Source organism: Neomonachus schauinslandi, chromosome 3, assembly GCF_002201575.2.
Source record: "Neomonachus schauinslandi chromosome 3, ASM220157v2, whole genome shotgun sequence".
NCBI classification, from domain to species: domain Eukaryota; kingdom Metazoa; phylum Chordata; class Mammalia; order Carnivora; family Phocidae; genus Neomonachus; species Neomonachus schauinslandi.
In genome coordinates, this window is record NC_058405.1 from 92,440,244 (window position 1) to 92,458,986 (window position 18,743).

The following is an 18,743-nucleotide window of genomic DNA, read 5'->3' on the forward strand; positions in this document are numbered from 1 at the left end:
TCTTAAAGCCAGTGTTCTTTATATTATTACTGTTTAAACCTTACAAATGATTAGATATCCTTTTGTATGTATTATTTATTTATAGTTCTTAAAGAGTTGTCAAAGAAAAAATAAGTAAAGAGAGATGAAGAGTCAGAAGATAATGGGAAGGTATGTGTGTGGCGGAGGGGGAGGGTCACACATCAGCTGAACTAAGGTAATTGTTCCAGAATAGGGGGTTTCACTTTAGATAGAAAGTTGGAATAGATAGAACTAAAAAGGAAGGGCCCTAAAGCTCATACCCCTAAGTCTATAGGCACCGCCCCCATCCCAAAAGGTTCAGCCGGCCCTCTCTCCATCTAACCCTGCTGTCTGGTCATTAGTAAATCGTACCCCCCCCACCCCCCGCTCAGTGCTGCTGTGCGCACTTGAACTTGCCTTCACCCCCAAAGCATGCTGAAGCCTAGTCTTTGCTCACTATCTGGGCCTGTATCAAGAGACGCCTAGTATTTGCCAGCTCCTGGGTGGATTAAAATCCTCCGGTGGCTGTATCACCTACAGGATACAGTCCATGCTCATGCTCTCTGCTATTACTATGCCTTCATACTATTTCCCTGCCTCAAACGTCATCCTCACATTCCAGCACTCTATGGAGTCCTCTTAGGATAACCGGATGTCACCCCCAGAGTAGTGAGGAGTGATCACCCCCGTCTCTCCAGTCCGCTCCATCTTCTGGGCCCAAACAGGACCTGGTGTGTGTCTCCAGCACACAGAGCACTTAGCGGTTGGTGTAATTAACTGAGGCCATGGTTCCATCCCCATTAGACTCTGAGACATTCAGAATGAGAATCTTTGTCTATTTATCTTTTTGCCATGGGTAACATTCAAAGTACCAATCAACTGGGACTTTTGGGCAATACTCAGAGTGGCTATAAGGCTGCAGCTGGGTCCTGCAGATGCCTCCCCCAACCCCCCAATCGCTAGGTATTAATAGTTGCTGAATCATTGAGAGGTGGCAGGGAGGACAGGTCAGGGGCCAGGGCAGCTGGGATGGAGGGAGGGGAGCCCAGGACAGTATGTATTTCCCAACCAGTACAGAAGTATTAACAACTGGCATGGCCATTATAGATCTCTATCTAACAGCTCAATATCCATCTTCTATCTCTAGGGACAGGTGGTAGGTATTTAATAAATATTTACTGACAAAAAAACCAAGACATATCTTAAATTACAATTGGAATCTTGAACTAAAGACAGAGGTGAGGAATCTGAGATTTGGCTTGGGTAGTGACTTTCTATTCTCTCTGCTTTCTCATCCAAAATGGAGATTGGTTAATGGATGGGCATGGGATCCAAGTTGGTCCAATAAGACTCAATTCTGGGACTTTTGCTTGAACACCCCCAATCCCTCCAGCCCCTCCAACCCCTGTTGCCAATAGTATTTGAAGCTTCTGGCAGCTTTCTTACCCCCATGATGGGGGAGCCTTTTGTGAACGAAGCCTGCACAGAGAGAAGCAGAACCAAGAAATGGAGAGAGTCAGGTTCTTGCAAGCTGATTTAAACCCTTAGACCCAGGCATGCCTGAAGATCCACTTTGCACCTCTCAGTTAAATGGCCCAATAAATTCTCTTTCTTGCTCATGATATTTTGACATGGGCTTTTGTTTTTGTGTTGTTTTTTTTTTAAAAAAAATTTTTTTAAAGATTTTTTATTTAATTGACAGAGAGAGAGACAGCGAGAAAGGGAACACAAGCAGGGGTAGTGGGAGACGGAGAAGCAGGCTTCCCACTGAGCAGAGAGCCCGATGTGGGGCTCGATCCCAGGACCCTGAGACCATGACCTGAGCCGAAGGCAGTCGCTTAACCAACTGAGCCACCCAGGCGCCCCTTAAAAATTTTTTTTAAAGATTTTATTTATTTATTTGAGAGAGAGAGAGCACAAGCAGGGGGAGCAACAGAGGGAGAAGGAGAAGCAGACTCCCTGCTGAGCAGGGAGCCTGATGCAGGGCTCAACCCAGGACCCCGGGATCATGACCCGAGCCAAAGGCAGATGTTTAACCTACTGAGCCACCCAGGCGCCCCTTGTTTTGCCTTTTCAACTATAAGTCCAGGCTAACTCAGCTACAAGCATAACCTGCCAAAAAAAAAAAAAAAAAAAGCATAACCTGCCATTAGGAAAAATACAAATCTAAGTTTCTATATGCATATCCCTTAACTTTTCACGATACGACATTTTGGTAGTTCATCTGGTAACTCACCTTTCACCAAGGAAAACGTTGGATAGATTTATAAATGAGGGAAAGTCCAATGTTTTCACGACAGGATAGGCATGGATGGGAATAAGCAAAGTGTCGTCTCCCTAAAATTAATGGCGGAAAAAAAAAGTCAAGTTTACCATACTGGAGGCTATAATTTTCAAAAATGAATTTCTAGATACTTTATTTCTTATGTTGTTTTCTATCACTAAAAAACATTTCCTTAAGAAACCTGAATGCTTACATATAGCATTAGAAACATTGAGCTTTCCTAACTATAAACAAAGTGCAGGAAATTTTAAGTACATTTCCTTGAAGTGATATTCACTATTATCCAGGAAAGCTAAAGATAATGATGCCTTCATGTAGATACAAAGACAGAAATCTACCTGCTTCTATCTGAGAAAATTATAAGCAAACACAATCTGTAGTAACCTGAGAGAAACAGAAACCATCACAGAGTCAGCTGATCCAGATAGCACTGAATAGTTAACCATGAACTGACATCGGGCACAGAGGGCTGCTGGCCATCTTGCTTAATGTTTGACCTCAAACAAGACCTCTCCAAGCCTTGTTTCTTCCTTTGCAAAATGCGAATACTTCTGCCTTCGTTTTAAAGGTATTTTTAAGGGGTGCTTGGGTGGCTCAGCCAGTTAAGCATCTGCCTTCAGCTCAGGTCATGATCCCGGGGTCCTAGGATCAAGTCTCGCATCAGGCTCCCTGCTCAGAGTGGAGTCTGCTTCTCCCTCTCCCTCTACCCCTCCCCCCTGCTCATGCTCTCTCTCTCTCAAATAGATAAAATCTTTTTTAAAAACTTAGAAAATTTAAAAATTAAAAAAAATAAAATAAAGGTATTTTTTTTTTTTTTTTTTTTAAAGATTTTTTATTTATTTATTTGAGACAGAGAGAATGAGAGAGAGAGCACATGAGAGGGGGGAGGGTCAGAGGCAGAAGCAGACTCCCTGCCGAGCAGGGAGCCCGATGCGGGACTCGATCCAGGGACTCCAGGATCATGACCTGAGCTGAAGGCAGTCGCTTAACCAACTGAGCCACCCAGGCGCCCTAAAATAAAGGTATTTTTAAGAATTAAGGCAGATGATGGCCTGAAAGAGACAAGAGCACTGCATACGTGCTGGGTATTAGCATTACCACTGAGTAGCAGGGGATGTGTCCTGGCACTGGGTACCATGCCTGCCCTCAAGACTCATCTTCTTGGTGCGGATATTCCTTCTGAAAGCCATACTCTACTTTTGTTTTTAATTTAGCTTTTCAATTTTCTTTTTAAAGATTGAAACTCACTGGTTACCAAAGCATACTCTTCCATTCTAGTTCTGAAAAATTAAATTTAGTTCCCCTTAAGCCTTCTCGACTTGCAAGAGCCGGACCTAGGAGAGCAAAGGGAAGCATAGGGGGGACCGTTTGAAGAGAGGGATTGACAGCATGTGGAGCTGGCTGCGGCTGGAGGCCACAGGATGAATTCAGTGACCTAGAAAAGCTCACAGGGGCTTACACGGCCCAGCCATCTGGGGTCAGGCCACCCAGGCTCCTACCTCCCTGCAGACCCCCAGGGCTGCCTCTGAGGACATTCCCACATGACACCATCCAGTCCCTGGGGTTTGTAGTCACAATTCAGGGGTCCTGCTAATTTGGTAGCCTAGCACTTAAAGGAGTTTGTTTAAGCTATTTGAAAAAGTCTTTATCAACTCTTAGCACTTCATGATAAGTAAGGTTTCCGGGCCAGGGCAGGCAGGAAACCTGCAGCAAATGATGTCTCATGGCTCTGCCCTGGTTCTTGATGGCTCTCATACCTGGGACCCATGTCATCGGACAAGGACCCTCCATGCCACTCACGCTGGCTGCCCAAGGAGCACACGTGCTGGGTGACAAATTTCACACTTAATGTTCCATTTCCCTTTGTTCTTCCCTCGGGATATAAGTTTTGACATCGTCCTGTCCCTTACCCCTAAAAAGCCAATTAAAAAAAAACTTACCTTACAGTGAACCCGAATGCAGTCATAATAGTATCGCCACTCATCTGGAGAAAACGTAATGGTGACTGTGAGGGACAAGCCGGGGACAAGGCGGTGTTCCTAGAAGACAAGTGGGCTGAGGTGGCAGCACACTACACACCCGTCCCCAGCAGACCCACCACACGGAAAGCCACAACCCAACAGAGAGCACCACGGTGAACATACAACCAGGCCATGCTTACCTTTTTCACATACTTGATCTGAAAGTATTTGGTTTGAGGGGGTAAGATATGCACATGTACGTCTTCATTGGAAATATTGACCAGATGCTGTGAGAGAAAGAGAAGCACTCAGAGAAAACGTTTTAGCTATCTGCATATTCACCTCATTTATTTACCTCTCTTCTTGCACCTAAAGGGATTTGAGGAGATAGAATTTATTGTTTAACTTTTAGAAGATCTGAAATGCATCATATACCATTTAAAGAATAATAAAATAAACACAGCACCACTTAAAAATTTTTTTAAGTAGGTTCCATGCCCAATGTGGGGCTTGAACTCACAACCCTGAGATCAAGAGTCACATGGTCTACCAACTGAGCCAGCCAGGTACCCTGAAAACAACACCCTTTAAAGGATAATAAAGCATACCCAAGTGCCTTCTGCCCAGATTAGGGACTTTACCAGAGCCTGCAGCCCCCAGACTGTATCTCATCTACACACCCCTCGTCCCCAATCCTGACCAGTTACCACGTGTGCCTTTTTGAAAAAACAAAACAAAACAAAACTGCCAGTTATTCTGCCAGCAAAAAGTGGGTTTATTCAGCAACAGCAGAGAATTGCAAACTAGGACAAGCGGTCTGCTGCAAAACCATAAACAAGTCCCAGACCAAGGGAGACACATGGGGGGAGGGGGTGGGAACTTTATAAACAAAAAGTCCATTGGAGTAAATTGGGAGTTTGAAGTATAGGGACTTCTCACTGGCTGAGCTATAACAGTCTCTCATTGGCTGGGCTGTTGCTAGGGAAGAAGGACAACCTTCCTTCTTCCTGCTGGGGTAATAAAGCAGTACCTAAAGTATGGACTTGCAAAGTACATCTCTTCTTATTGGGTCTGTAATCACAGAGGAGTGGTGGGGTGTGACAGCCTCCCGATTCCAGTATGAACCAGGTTTTCTTTCATTAATGAATTTTCACAACTCCATTTCATCCTGTGATTCAACTAAAAAGTCAGCCACCCACCAACTCCCACAATTTCTCAAATTATAAGCCACCTATCCTGGGGGCCCGGTGACACTAAGGTGGTCAAAAAATCAGGAAAAAGAGTGTGGCTAGGGCAGCCTGCATTCCATCCATGAGGCAAATGGAAAAGAAGTGAGAAGTCAGGAGTTCTCCAATGGTGACAGAAGGCCACCCCTGTGAGGCAGGACAACCTGCTGCATAAATTAACTATGTCTCTCAATAGAGGTGTTTTCCCCCTCTGCTTGCGATGGGACCAAGAACCTCGGGATCTGGGGATTTGGGCTTCATCTGGGCCAGGGGACAGTTAAGAGTCTTTTGGTTTCCAAAGTCCAGGCCAGAGGCTGGACCTGTCACAGGGCCCATTGCCCAAGACCTCATGGTCATTGAAGCCCGAAATTAAAATTCAGATGTTATTTCCTGATGAGGTTACAGTGGTGTTTGCATTTGTTCAAAGTTCTTATTTGTCACCTGCAAACATTCCTAAAGTGACCCTCTTTTGGCATATCTTTTCTTTTTTTATATAAGCTAAAATCCTTTAAAAAAAAAAGTTCTCCAGGCCGCTCTGGACCGCCAAAGGGGCAGTATTGGTGAAGGTGTGTGCTCCTGGGGCTCTACCCACAAGATGGTCCTTCCAAGAAAGACTGGGGGGGACAGGTATGCTGGGACCCAGGATGCCTGGGGCCTGTGCCCATCACACCCAGAATCCTGGGGTGGTGGGACCTGCTAGGGATGGGGAGGTAGCCACGAAGCCAGGGCCTGGAAGCCTTGACAGAGAACTCTGTCCCCATGCTTGTCATCAAGAGGGACCCTCAAGTTGGAGGCCTCAAGTCAGAGTCCAGGAAGAACTGGGAGGAGAGGCGGTTATACTGGCTGTCACTTAAAAAAAAATCCAGTAAGGACAGGGCAACAAACAAGGGTGTTGGGACTGCTTTTAATATGTATCCCAAGGGTGCTTAACCTTAGAAGAAATCAATAATCTGCACTCCCGGAGCGCTCAGTAGTCACTGCAAGATCCTAATCCAGAGTCCATACTCTAGAGGTGGCTATTCAGAGCATTTCAATCCTCCTCATTGAACTGGTACTAGAAGGTCTACAATATTAGCGTACGGGATGTTCGGGATAGATGTACTAACTAGAACTTTCAAACAGGCATTCCCACTCTTAAACAAAAGGGATCTGAGAATCTGGTGAGCACAGAACCCAGTATCTACTATAGAGTGACCTTCAAAGACGCAGGGCTCCCTTAGGTCTTGCGTTTTGCACAGCACAAAAAAATTCTGTCAGGCGGATGGAAGGTTGGCCAATCCTACCAATGGATGCTACTACATCTGCTGCCAGCAAAGCTCCCTTGCAAGGAGCCATGGCTGCACCTTCCTGGAGATGGCAAGTATGCTCATTCTTTTTTGCCTGCGTGCTAGCAAGTGTCATATGCACGGCAGAATTTCTTCTCGGACCTGTTTTCATTGCCATAGATATACCCGGTAGCAAGGCTGCTGGGTGGGGACCTTTGGCTCCCACCTCCCATCAGGGTCAGATTCTCAATATCTACCTGACAGTGAGAAATAAGTTCGTGGGTTTAGGTCAATTTGCAACAAGCAGTGTCACGGGCTGAAGACAAGAGGTCTATGCTCAGCAAAGCCGCTGAGCTGGCTCAGCTGTTCCAGTATTCCTGAGTGGTCCCAAGGGAGGAGACAGGAGCTGGCTCTCCAGACTGGAGATGCAGCCAGCACCTGTGGGTGCTGTGTCATCAAGGGGGACCCTCGGCGCTGGCTGCACCACATCCTGATTTAAAAAAAAAAAAAAAAGAAACCTGATGCTTCCTCCAACCTGAGTGTGGCAGAGCAAATTCAAACATGCCCACTACTCATTTGTATGTGAAGGACGAGCACTGGAATTCAGTAGATAATATCTACATTGTCAAATGAATAAAAAATTACCAATAAGAAAATACAGAATTCATTTCTTAAAGAATTAAACAACATAGGGGCGCCCAGGTGGCTCAGTCAGTTAAGCATCCAACTCTTTGATTTCAGCTCAGGTCAGGATCTCGGGGTTGTGAGATCGAGAGCCTGGTGTTGGGCTCCACACTGGGCATGGAACCTGCTTAAGATTCTCGCTCTCCCTCTCCCTCTGCTCCTCCCCACTACCCTCCCCCCACTGCTCTCTCTCTCAAAAAAATAAATAAATAAAATAAAATAAAATAAAAATAAAAAAATTAAAGGGGCGCCTTGGGGGCTCAGTTGTTTGAGCCTCCGACTCTTGATTTGGGTTCAGGTCATGATCTTGGGGTCCTGGAATCAAGCCCCACATCCGGCTCCACACTTAGCGGAGTGTCACTTGGGGGTTCTCTCTCTCCTCTCCTTCTGCCCCTCCCCCCAGCCGGCTTGTGCGAATACACTCTCTCTCTAAAACGGATAGATATATCATTAGAAAACATTTTAAAAAAGAATTAAACAACATAGATCCCATTCATGATAATAAAGGATGATATTATTTGGCTACATTTGGGGGGGGTTGTTAAAGGCTGCAATAGGGAATAGAAAACTAACACCATTATTTCAGAAAGCTTAAGGAAACTGTTAATTTATGTGGGCTAACAACTTTGTTTTGGGCTGGCAACATCAACACTGGTTGTCTCATGAGAAACCTGACTAATTATTTACTTAATATAGTTTTCCAGACAAACAAAATCTTTCTGCAGAGGGAAAAAAGAATTTAAGAGGTCTTTGTTTTGAGAAACCTGGGAACCACTCTTTCAAATTTTAAAGTAAGTCAAAGCATTGATCTCACTATGAATCCAAGTAAAATGCTTTAAATCCTTTAACCAGATCTGGATCAATCTCAAATGTTAATGAACAATTTATTGTGGTTTTAAACCCACATTTAATCATTCCATTCTTGGGCAATTTGCATAGTTTCCTGTAGCAAAACCAAGATAAAAGCAGAGCTGGATTTTCCCCTTTGTTTGGCAAGAATCTCAAGGTAATTGCCTTAGGCTTCTGCTTAAATTTGCTGGTGGAAACAGGAGGCTGGCCCTCCCAGGATCTCCCAGAATGTTATTAAGATGAAATCATTTTGTACTTTTATCTATGCCTGCTTGTTATAATGCCTGATAGAAGCAGTATGATTATTTAGACTTTACACTGTATTTACTTGGAGTGAGTGAGTCTTCATCAAGTCACTGTCTTCCAATAAAGTGAACTCAGTGTCATTCACAAGTGTTTACTGGGTGCCTTCTATGTGTTAGGCATCGTGCTGTATCAAAGAGATGGTCTCTGTTCTTCGACAGAATGAAGCTTTTATCTCCCTCCCCAAACCCTACGATCCAGGTAAACCAGATTGTACACTAGTGTCCAAATATGTAGCATGCACCTTGGACCTCTCTCAACGACTTCCTTTATGCCCTGAATATCTTCTTCCCACTTCTCTTTCCTTTTGGGCTATCTCAAGTGGCTTCTCCTCCAAACTTTTTTTTTTTTTAAGATTTTATTTTTAAGTAATCTCTCCACCCAATGTGGGGCTTGAACCTATAACCCAGATATCAAGAGTCACATGCTCTACTGACTGAGCCAGCCAGAAGCCCCCATAAGCTTTTTTTACATCATGACCAGTAAGCTCCTGGTCTAAAGATGTTCAACATCCTTATTTATTAGGGAAATGCAAATAAAACATGCAAATAAAAAAATACAAATAAAATAGTGAGTTGAGCAGACAGCTTCTCCTCTGGTGTCCTGCCTGCCCCTCCCTTGTGGCGTATTCAATAAGCTTCTCTCTCCTTTAAAAAAAAAATAGTGAGGGGTGCCTCGTTAAGCACTGCCTTCAGCTCAGGTCATGATCCCAGGGTCCTGGGATCAAGCCCCGCATTGGGCTCCCTGCTCGGCGGGAAGCCTGCTTCTCCCTCTCCCACTCCCCTTGCTTATGTTCCCTCTCTCGCTGTCTCTCTCTCTGTGTCAAATAAATAAATAAAATCTTTTTAAAAAAACCAGTGAGTTGAATGGTGGCCTCAAGAAGTTATGTTCACACCCTAATACTTGGAACCTGTGAATGTGACCTTATTTGGGAAAAGGATCCTTGCAGATGTTATTAAGTTAAGGACCTTGAGATGAGATCATTCTGAATTAGCCAGGTAGCCTTAATCCAATGATGTATCCTTTTAAGAGAAGAGGAGAAGACACAGAGTCAGAGAAGGCCATGTGAAGGTAGAGGTAAAGAGTGGAGTTATGTGGCCATAAGCCAAGAAACACCGGCCAGAAGCTGCCAGAAGCAAAACAAGATTCTCCCCAAGAGACTCTGGAGGGAACACAGCTCTGCCGACACCTTGATTTTGGACTCTGGCCTCCAGAATAAATTTCTGTTTTTTTTTAAAGATCCTCAATTTGTAGTTATTTGTTATAGCAGCCATAGAAAACTAACACACCATACAACCCAACAATTCTACTCCTTGGTATATATCCAAGAGAACTGAAAATATGTCCACACAAAAATACATACATGAATGTTGATAATAGTGTTATTCATAATAGCATCAAAGTTGACACCCAAATGTCCATCAACTAATGAATGGATAAACAAAACGTGGTAGAACCATACAATGGAATAGTATTCAATCCCGAAAAAGAATGAAGTACTGATAGACGATACAAGGTGCCTGGGAAACATTATGCTAAATGAAAGAAGCCAGTCACAAAAGACTACATGTTATAAGATTCCATTTACACGAACTGTCCAGAAGAGTTAAATCTATACCAACAAAAAGCCAATGAGTTGTTGCCTAGGGTAAGAGTAGACTGGGTGGGGGAATAAGGATAGCAAGGGAGCTGGGGGGTGGGGAGTGAACTGTTTATTCATTATATTCATTATTTATTATAAACAATGAGCAATTATGAAAGATAATTATTTTAGATCTACCCAATTACCATTGAGACAGCAAACCTAATACCAGGAAAAGTAAGCTCCAAAATCACTTATTAACCTTGGTCTTTCATGCTGTGTTCTAAGAAATGCATCTTGCAGGTTGATGGGTGGATTTCCTAATCACCATTTTAAATCCTAACCCTTTTCCTGAGGGGAAAAACTTGGCACCTAACAGGTTTCTCTCTGGGTTTATTCTCTCTATCCACTTCGATGCACTAAGATGCACGGAAACGGCATCCTTAGTTTGTTGGGGAGTGCCTGATAGAAACGTAACTTCACTTCCTGACAGCATTAGCATTTCTCAGCTTCTTTCCCCTCTCCAAAAGTAGAGTCTTGTGGTGGCCAGTGACAGAGCCAGAGGGGGAACGTCGTGTACAAAGCCAGAGTCTCGGAGGGTTCATGGGAAGGGAGCCTGCCTCTACCCCACTCCACCCATGCGCAGAGGTCATTTTGCTCAGATCCAGAGCCCAGTGGGAGTAGTTCTGAGATGTCCTGCTCAGTGTGACTTCAGGGGATCGATGTGAGGTCACCGAGCTTGTAGAGCTGATTTAAATGTTAAGGTCCCGGGGCGCCTGGGTGGCTCAGTCGGTTAAGCGTCTGACTCTTGATTTCATCTCAGGCTGTGAGGTCGAGGCCCGTGTCAAGCTATGGGCTAGGCGTGGAGCCTGCTTAAGATGCTCTCTCTCCCTCTCCCTCTGTCCCTCCCCATTTCCTCTCTTAAAAAAAAAAAACAAAACTGTTCAGGTCCTTATAAGCATAGCGTTAGGAATGCTGTAGCCACCTGAGCCCACCTGCAGGTCAATGAAGGGGACCCAGGAAGCTCCGTGTGGACTGCAGTCCATCCTTTCAACTGCCCCTCTGGAGCCTGTCCAGCGGAACTGACCCTTGCCACCCAGACCTGGCTAGAATCTCTCTGGTTAGAATGGCTGATTTAGGCATGGGCATCGGACCCAAGCAGGTGAAACAGAACACCCACGGAAGCCTCCTAGGAAAGGGATACCCCTTTTCCTGGTGGTGTAGGCTTGGAGCAAGCAGGCCCTGGTTTGGAAGAAGGCAACTTAAGAGTGAAAGTGAGTCTCTATCACTTACTAGCTATTGAACCTTCTGGAATCCTGGTTTCCTATCTATATAATGAGAATAATAGTACAACCTCCACAGAGCTAGGGTAAGGATGAAACCGAATCATGCGACACACGATCACTGTGAGACAGCAAGCACAGTTGCTAGCCCCTAAGAGTCAGTCGGCAATGACACCTGTTTGGAAAGAATGCCATGAGGAGCCTTTGGCAGGGGGCAAGTAGCTTGTCCAAGGACACTGGTGCGGCTTTAAAATTTCTCATCCTAGAATCACCTTTCTGGCCCAACTTACATCTGTGCTTCTGCGGATGCTGCTGCGCTTTAAATGAATGAGTAATATAAATGCAGAACACTTATGTCATTTCATTACTATGATTAATTAACCCACTTAAAAAATACCTACCAGAATCTGTTGGTGTTGTTTTTCTACTTTGTAGCCTCCAAAATGCAGTATGCCAGGTTTTGCCTGTATGACCTTATTGTTCAGAACTTTTGCATAAACCTCTATAAAAACAATGTAGATAAGTACACCATGAGATGAGACATAAAAGAAAATATTAAATAAATGAAGATCCTATTAATGTGGGCTCTCTTTAATTTAGGATATTTTAAGCCTATGAAAGCTTCAGACAGAGGGTACAGCTGTCAATAAGATTAATGATCTATGCCAAATGAACTGTACTGCTTCTCCCTCTATTTTTACACATCGTTTGGGAGATATTATCATCACAGTACAAATTCACATGTATTGTTTATTACCCACTAAAATACTCTGCTCTTCACATTTTGTACAAGTCTTCATCCTAAAACACAAGCTTGCAAGAGCACGCACCCTAACTTTGCTGCCCTGTATAACACCGAGATGACTTGTGATGTAATGAATACACAGTTCAAAGAATCCAAACACCAAGTGTTTCATTTCATTACCGGGTATCTACCTGTTATCATTGGATTTCCTCCAAATAGAATTACAATGTGATAGAATAATCGTAGAGCTCTGAATAATTATCGCTCTGGAGAGTAAAGTCTCCAACTGCTATTAGTGTAATGTGAATGTCTCTCTTTTTTTTTTTTCTTCCAGTTCTGAGAAGAAGGTTAAAACAGCCGATCTCACAAAAGTGTCCAGGTCTACAAAACTTTTCCCAGCTCTCTATGAGGCAGGAGCTGAGATGTGTAGAGGAGGTACCGAGAACCCACGACACAATTTTCTCTGTGCCTTTGGTGCTTATGCCAGGCATTTGCTAGTAATCCTCACTCCAGGCCTACGCAGTGGTATTATTTCCATTGTGCAGGTGAAGGAGCTGAGACTCAACAAGATTAAACAACCTGCCCACAGCCGGTAGTTAAAAATCAAACTCAGGTCTGTCCGATTCCAACCACTGAACTGCCTCCCTCAATACGAGTGCACTGTTCAGTTTCCTAAAAACGATGACCTTTCACCTTTGGCTATCACCAAACCCCGTTAGCCACAGACACCCTCCCTCATTGCTTAGCCCACTGTGATTCTTGTAAACATCTGAAACAATTGGAGCTCTTGCTCCTCACCAAGTGACCTGACATGCTGACATTGTCATCAGCTTTGGGCCAAACCGAAGAGGGCTGGAATAGGGTCCGGATGGTTGTTTCTGGGGGATGGGCAATCTCTGTAGGTTATTAGATCATTTTTTAAGTATTGAAATGAACATTATTTGGTAAAGTTTTTAAATGCTGGACATTTTGCTTTTGTTTTTAGGGCCGCAAAACAGACCTTAAAACAGGTATTTTTCTGTTAATGCCCCGAAAGAGTCGAGTATACTAATTTGCACTCAGTAAGTTCTATGGTGACGAAAGAGCCACACCCAAATACTACATTTCCAGCATCTGCGATAGGCCTTGACAGATGAGTCAGGAGCAGCCTAATGTGATGGTAGAGATCTGGAGATTGGGCGATCATGACTGAACACCACCTCTCCACCCAGCTGTGCCACCTTGGGGAATTCCTTTGACCTCTCTGAATCTCAACTTCCCCACCAGTAAGATAAAAATAGAACGTTGATGTTGTGTGGATTAAGTGAGAATAATGTAGGCAAAATGATTAGCCTCTTACAGAATCACTACAGGATTTTACTAGGCTTTCCACGTGCATGGCAGGGAAGGGATGTGCATGGAAAAAGGCAAGAAGGTATAAAGTGCATGTGGTCTTGAAGGAGCAGGAGTAACGGTGTGATTGGAGCTGGGAATGAGCAGTGCACAGTGTGGGGATGGAGCTGGGTGGACAGGCTTGCATCCACAGCAGAGGGGGCCAAATGTCAAGTGAAGGAATTGCAACTCTCTTCCAAATGCAAGGGAACCACTGAGAGTATCTTAGCAGAATAGGGACAGGGCCAGCCATGATTGCACAAAGGAAACTGATGGGAGTATGAAGGGTGGCCCCGAGGAGAGCACGAGGATATCCCAGTGACCTTGCTGAGGATGAGGAATAAGGCAGTATGGACAGATAGGTAAGATGTTTGAGGAAGTAGAAGCAGCAGAACTTGGTGACTCACTTACACCACAAGAATCTATCACGAGTGCATGGACCTAAATAGAACCATTGTTCTTAATAATAAAAGCTACTGTGAGCCCATAAAACAATATAGAGAAATCAGCACCAAAAATCCCATTATGCTTTCTGGACTTTGGATCCTCTGGGAAGATGTAAATTGTAAAGCAAATCTCTGTTCTACTCACTTACTTGATTCTAGAAGGTGATTAGGTACTTCTCTTCTTTTCTTAGGTTCCTCCACTAGGCTCTTCAAAAGGAGGGGGGATATGTTAGTAAATGGTTCTTCCGCATTGCTTAGCTCTCTGCTGGGGGTTTTCACCACTGCCATTTTATCATGAAAAATCGAGTCTTCTTTTTAGAGCCAAAGGTCATTTCCTGGGGGGGAAAAAAAAAAGCAGCAGCAGTATGAGAAACCACACACTTTTTTTTTTTTTTTTTTCTCAATCTTTGACAAATGTACCTCTGTGACTGTGTGGACCAGGCCCTCTCTGCCTCCCTGCCTCTCCTGGCCATTCCATTCCCACACAGGGATGTCCCATTAATCTTGTGTCACACATCACAACCCAATATCGTGCCATTGCTCAAAACACTTCCATGGTCCTTAATTCTCTCTCCTCAAGAGCTTTTCCCAAAATGTAGTCCTGAGATGTTCTTGAGCTATTAGAAGAGGCACCTGAAGGGAAAAATAAAGGTGCTCACGATCAAATAAAATTGGAAAAGGTTGAAGTAAATAGTTAAACAGGCCTCTTCTGAGATTTCTCCAAATCGGCTCTTAGCTGCATGTGACCATGAAACCCTTTAACATTTGGAGACACTGGCATTCTTGGACCACCTTCCTGGGCCCATCTCTGGGGTGATGAGGAGGGAGAGTAGCCAAGGGACCTTCTCCAGCGCCACAAAGGCATTCCTAGGAGCTCTGTCGTAGAATCTAGGGTCCTGGTTCTTGTCCGACTTGCTTTTCCTTAACATTCATGTTAAGTTCCACCCTCTTCATAAAGTCCACACTGTCCCCAACACCCTTCACCATTCTTTAGCAATTACCGCCTCTACTACTCATTGGGTATTCATGATTTATTGCCTTGTACACGGCACTTTACAAAGCCTATACATCTTGCGATCTTCTACAGCTAAGTCTCTAAATTTGGGATCCTTGTACATGCTTTGGGGGCTGCTCTGCAATGCCTGAGATTCAATGTAAAATCATATGTGGAGGGCGCCTGGGTGGCTCAGATGGTTAAGCGTCTGCCTTCAGCTCAGGTCATGATCCCAGGGTCCTGGGATCGAGTCCCGCATCGGGCTCCCTGCTCCTTGGGAGCCTGCTTCTCCCTCTGCCTCTCTCTCTCTCTCTCTCTGTCTCTCATGAATAAATAAATAAAATCTTTAAAAAAAAAAAAATCATATGTGGATCTTTGTGTACTTTTTTTTTTTTCTGGAGAAGGCTCATAGCTTTAGATTCTCCACAGTCCACAGCATCAAGCAAAATACACTGACTACACAGAAGAAAATGTTTAATAATCATTTTCTGAAAGTTTCTCCTTTCCCCTTACCACCTCCCCCGCCCCTTCCTAGCATCTCTGAAGATTCCCCACTCCTCAGCCGCCCGCTTCGTTCCCCTCCATCCCCTTCAACACCTGCCCCAAGTTCACTTTCAGGCTCCCTCTTCTTGGCTCCCTCAAGTTCTCTGCCTGTACTTCGGGCAGGAACAATGGCTAAACCATTTTCAGGAGAGCTCCTATTCCAGCTCACTCCCTCCGGAGTGAACCCTGTCTCTTTTCACACACCCCCATCCTCGGTCCCCTCACCCCATCCTCTACCCGGCAGGCCTTCTCCCCCTAGCCAAACGCCTGCTCCCCTCAGCGCCCCTTTACTCCATCTCCGGCTAGGAGTAGGGGGTAGACGCCAGACCCACGCAGCACCCCCATCCTCACTTAACCCTTTAGGCCCGACCTCTCCTCTGACCCCAGCCCAGTCTGACTGGCGGCGGGACACCCGCCCGGGGTTCGGGCTGCCTCAAGCCTGCTCAGCGGCGGCCCAGGGGGCCACGTCTGGCCCCAGGTCCCAGGCCGCTCACATAGGAGATGGTTCCGGGGCGGGATTCGGCCCGCGCCGCCGCCAGCTTCTGCTCCGAGCGTCGCCATGACGACGCGGACGCGCTCCCGGCGCCGGGCGGGGGGGGAGGGCGGGTGTCTGCGGCCGGACGCGACCAAACTCCCCAGGGACGTGGGGCGGGGGGAGCCGGGCGGCGGCGACTCGAGGTCCGGGGGCCAAAGGTGACTTCTGGGGACTCGGAGCAGTCTGTGGGGCCTGGGGAAGAATCGAGAGCGACTTATGAGGTGCGAAGGCAATGGATTCCCGAGGGGAAGTGAGAAAGTCGGGAGATACTATAAACTGGAACCCTGCGAGAGCAGGCGCTGGGAGAGGAACTGGCCCAAAGGGGCGGGGCCTCCCCAGCTCCGTGGGCGGAGCTTCCCGACAGACTTTTGTTCACGGATTCACTTAATACTTAAGTGTAGTTTGTTTTACGTTTTCTGTTGTGGTAAATTTCAAACATATACGAAGGTAGGCAGAATAGTATGATGAACCTTCAACACCTATCTGTAACAATGATCAAATCACGCTCAATCTTGTTTCGTCTATACCTTTCCCCTACTCCCTGTACTATTTTGAAGAAAACCCCAGGCATCATTTCATCCATAAATATTTCAGAATATATCCCCAAAAGATAAAAACTCTTTAAAAACATAACCACAATGCCAGTGCCTTAAAAAATTAAAGTAATTTAACATCTTCAAATACCCAATACTCAACTGTCCCACAAATGTCATAAATGTCATGTTTAGGGGCGCCTGGGTGGCTCAGTTGGTTAAGCGACTGCCTTCGGCTCAGGTCATGATCCTGGTGTCCCGGGATCGAGTCCTGCATTGGGCTCCCTGCTCAGCAGGGAGTCTGCTTCTCCCTCTGACCCTCCCCCCTCTCATGCTCTCTTTCTATCTCATTCTCTCTCAAATAAATAAATAAAATCTTTAAAAAATAAAAAATAAAATAAATAAAATAAATGTCATGTTTAGAGTTGAATAAATCAGAATTCAAATAAAACCCACACATTACAATAGACTGATATGTCCTTTAGGTGTCTTTTAATCGACAGATTCTCCCTCCATATCTTTTTGTTGTTGTTGCAATTTATTCACTGAAGAAACTGTTTCTGTTCTGATACTGATATTTAGGAGTTTTAAACCATAACTTGCTCCCCAGAATTCCTGTCCTGTCTACTCCACCCTGCTCACCCATGGACATTATTCCTTACACAGATGATTCAAGTTTTTCTCTTCCTAGGAGTTTTCATTGTATGCTTTGTTTGTTACATATGTTTCATTTTTTCATTGTATGCCTTGACACTTGCTTGATATTATTTATGGCTTCGTGTCGATAAGAAATTATAGTAGGAATCCAATAAGAATATCTGCCTTCCCCACACCCACGTCACTTGTGCTGTATGTGGATCCCCCCCATGCACACTGGGAATATTCATTTTCCCATCTTCCTATTCTCCAATCTGTCCCTGCTGCCAACAGCGCTGATTAAAAATCTCCCTTTCGGGGGCCTGGGTGGCTCAGTTGGTTAAGCGACTGCCTTCAGCTCAGGTCATGATCCTGGAGTCCCAGGATCGAGTCCCACATTGGGCTCCCCGCTCAGTGGGGAGTCTGCTTCTCCCTCTGACCCTCTCCCCTCTCATGCTCTCTCTCATTCTCTCTCTCATTCTCTCTCTCTCAAATAAATAAATAAAATCTTTAAAAAAAAAAATCTCCCTTTCAAGGCTAGTCTGGAGATATCTTCTACCCTCCCCACAGCCCTCTGAGTCAAAAGGACTGTTTCCTTACTCTGAGTTCCATACACTTTGTTCTAGCATCTTTTTTGGCCCTTATCTTTTTATATGTTGCACCCATTATTACTTGTGTGTCTTAAACTGCGAAATTCTTATCAGGAGGGGACTGTGCCTTATCTTTGGATCTCCCACAGCCCTTGACACAGATCTTTGTTTATAATGATTACCCAGTAACTGTTGGACAAGTGCGTGAAAAAAATCCATTTGCTTATATAGTAGTTTGTTTCAGTTCTTTCTGTTTTGTTGCCCCAACAAGGTTGTAGATTTTAGAACAAATGCTTTGTTTCCCACAGTCCCAGACCTTTCCACTCCAGCTTAAATCATCAAATGCTTGTTTCCGTACACTTGTTAATGGGTATTGGGTAACACGTTTTAATTTGTCTTAAAATTTTTTTCTTAGAAAAAGTGCTGAATTCCCTATTTTATATGTAAAGATAGACATACATATAGATATATAGATATGGATATAGATATAATATGTAGGTCTCTGTACAATTCACCAAATTGCATATTATAGTGGAGTGGACACTGCTGGTTGTCCACTCCCACCTTCTAGCTTGGGATCCTCCCCAGTCCCAGTTCCCCAGATCCCCACTTCCAGCAATAGATGCTGATTAGTCTATGTCAGTCACAGAACTCCCCATCCTCTTGCCAACGACTGATTTACCGTTGAGTATGTAACCAATTCTGGCGACAGAGACATTAGGGAAAGCCTTCAGGGGGAACCTCTGGAAAAGGCTTCCTCTGTCCTAAGACAGAGACACACATAAATATAGTACCTTTCTCTTTCTGGACATTGTAGTCTCCTAAAGTGAGTCCTTGGAAGTGCAGCAGCCATCAGAGGCCAGGGCAAGCCTGAGCCTGAAGGTGAAGCTGGTGAGCAGGATTAGCAGAACAA

General features: G+C 44.8%; 1 protein-coding gene across 1 annotated transcript in view; it reads right to left on the reverse strand.

Moving 5' to 3' along the window:
- Positions 1-14,287, reverse strand: part of CFAP221 (cilia and flagella associated protein 221) — an 89,248-nt gene extending 74,961 nt beyond the window's left edge. Inside the window, exons 1-5 of the mRNA XM_021695855.1 lie at positions 14,149-14,287; positions 11,839-11,939; positions 4,446-4,532; positions 4,225-4,323; positions 2,237-2,337 (exon numbers count right to left, since the gene is read on the reverse strand). Of these exons, the coding sequence (XP_021551530.1) occupies positions 2,237-2,337; positions 4,225-4,323; positions 4,446-4,532; positions 11,839-11,939; positions 14,149-14,287 (527 nt within the window). The remainder of the gene's footprint in view (positions 1-2,236; positions 2,338-4,224; positions 4,324-4,445; positions 4,533-11,838; positions 11,940-14,148) is intronic.
- Between the last annotated feature and the right edge of the window lie 4,456 nt (positions 14,288-18,743).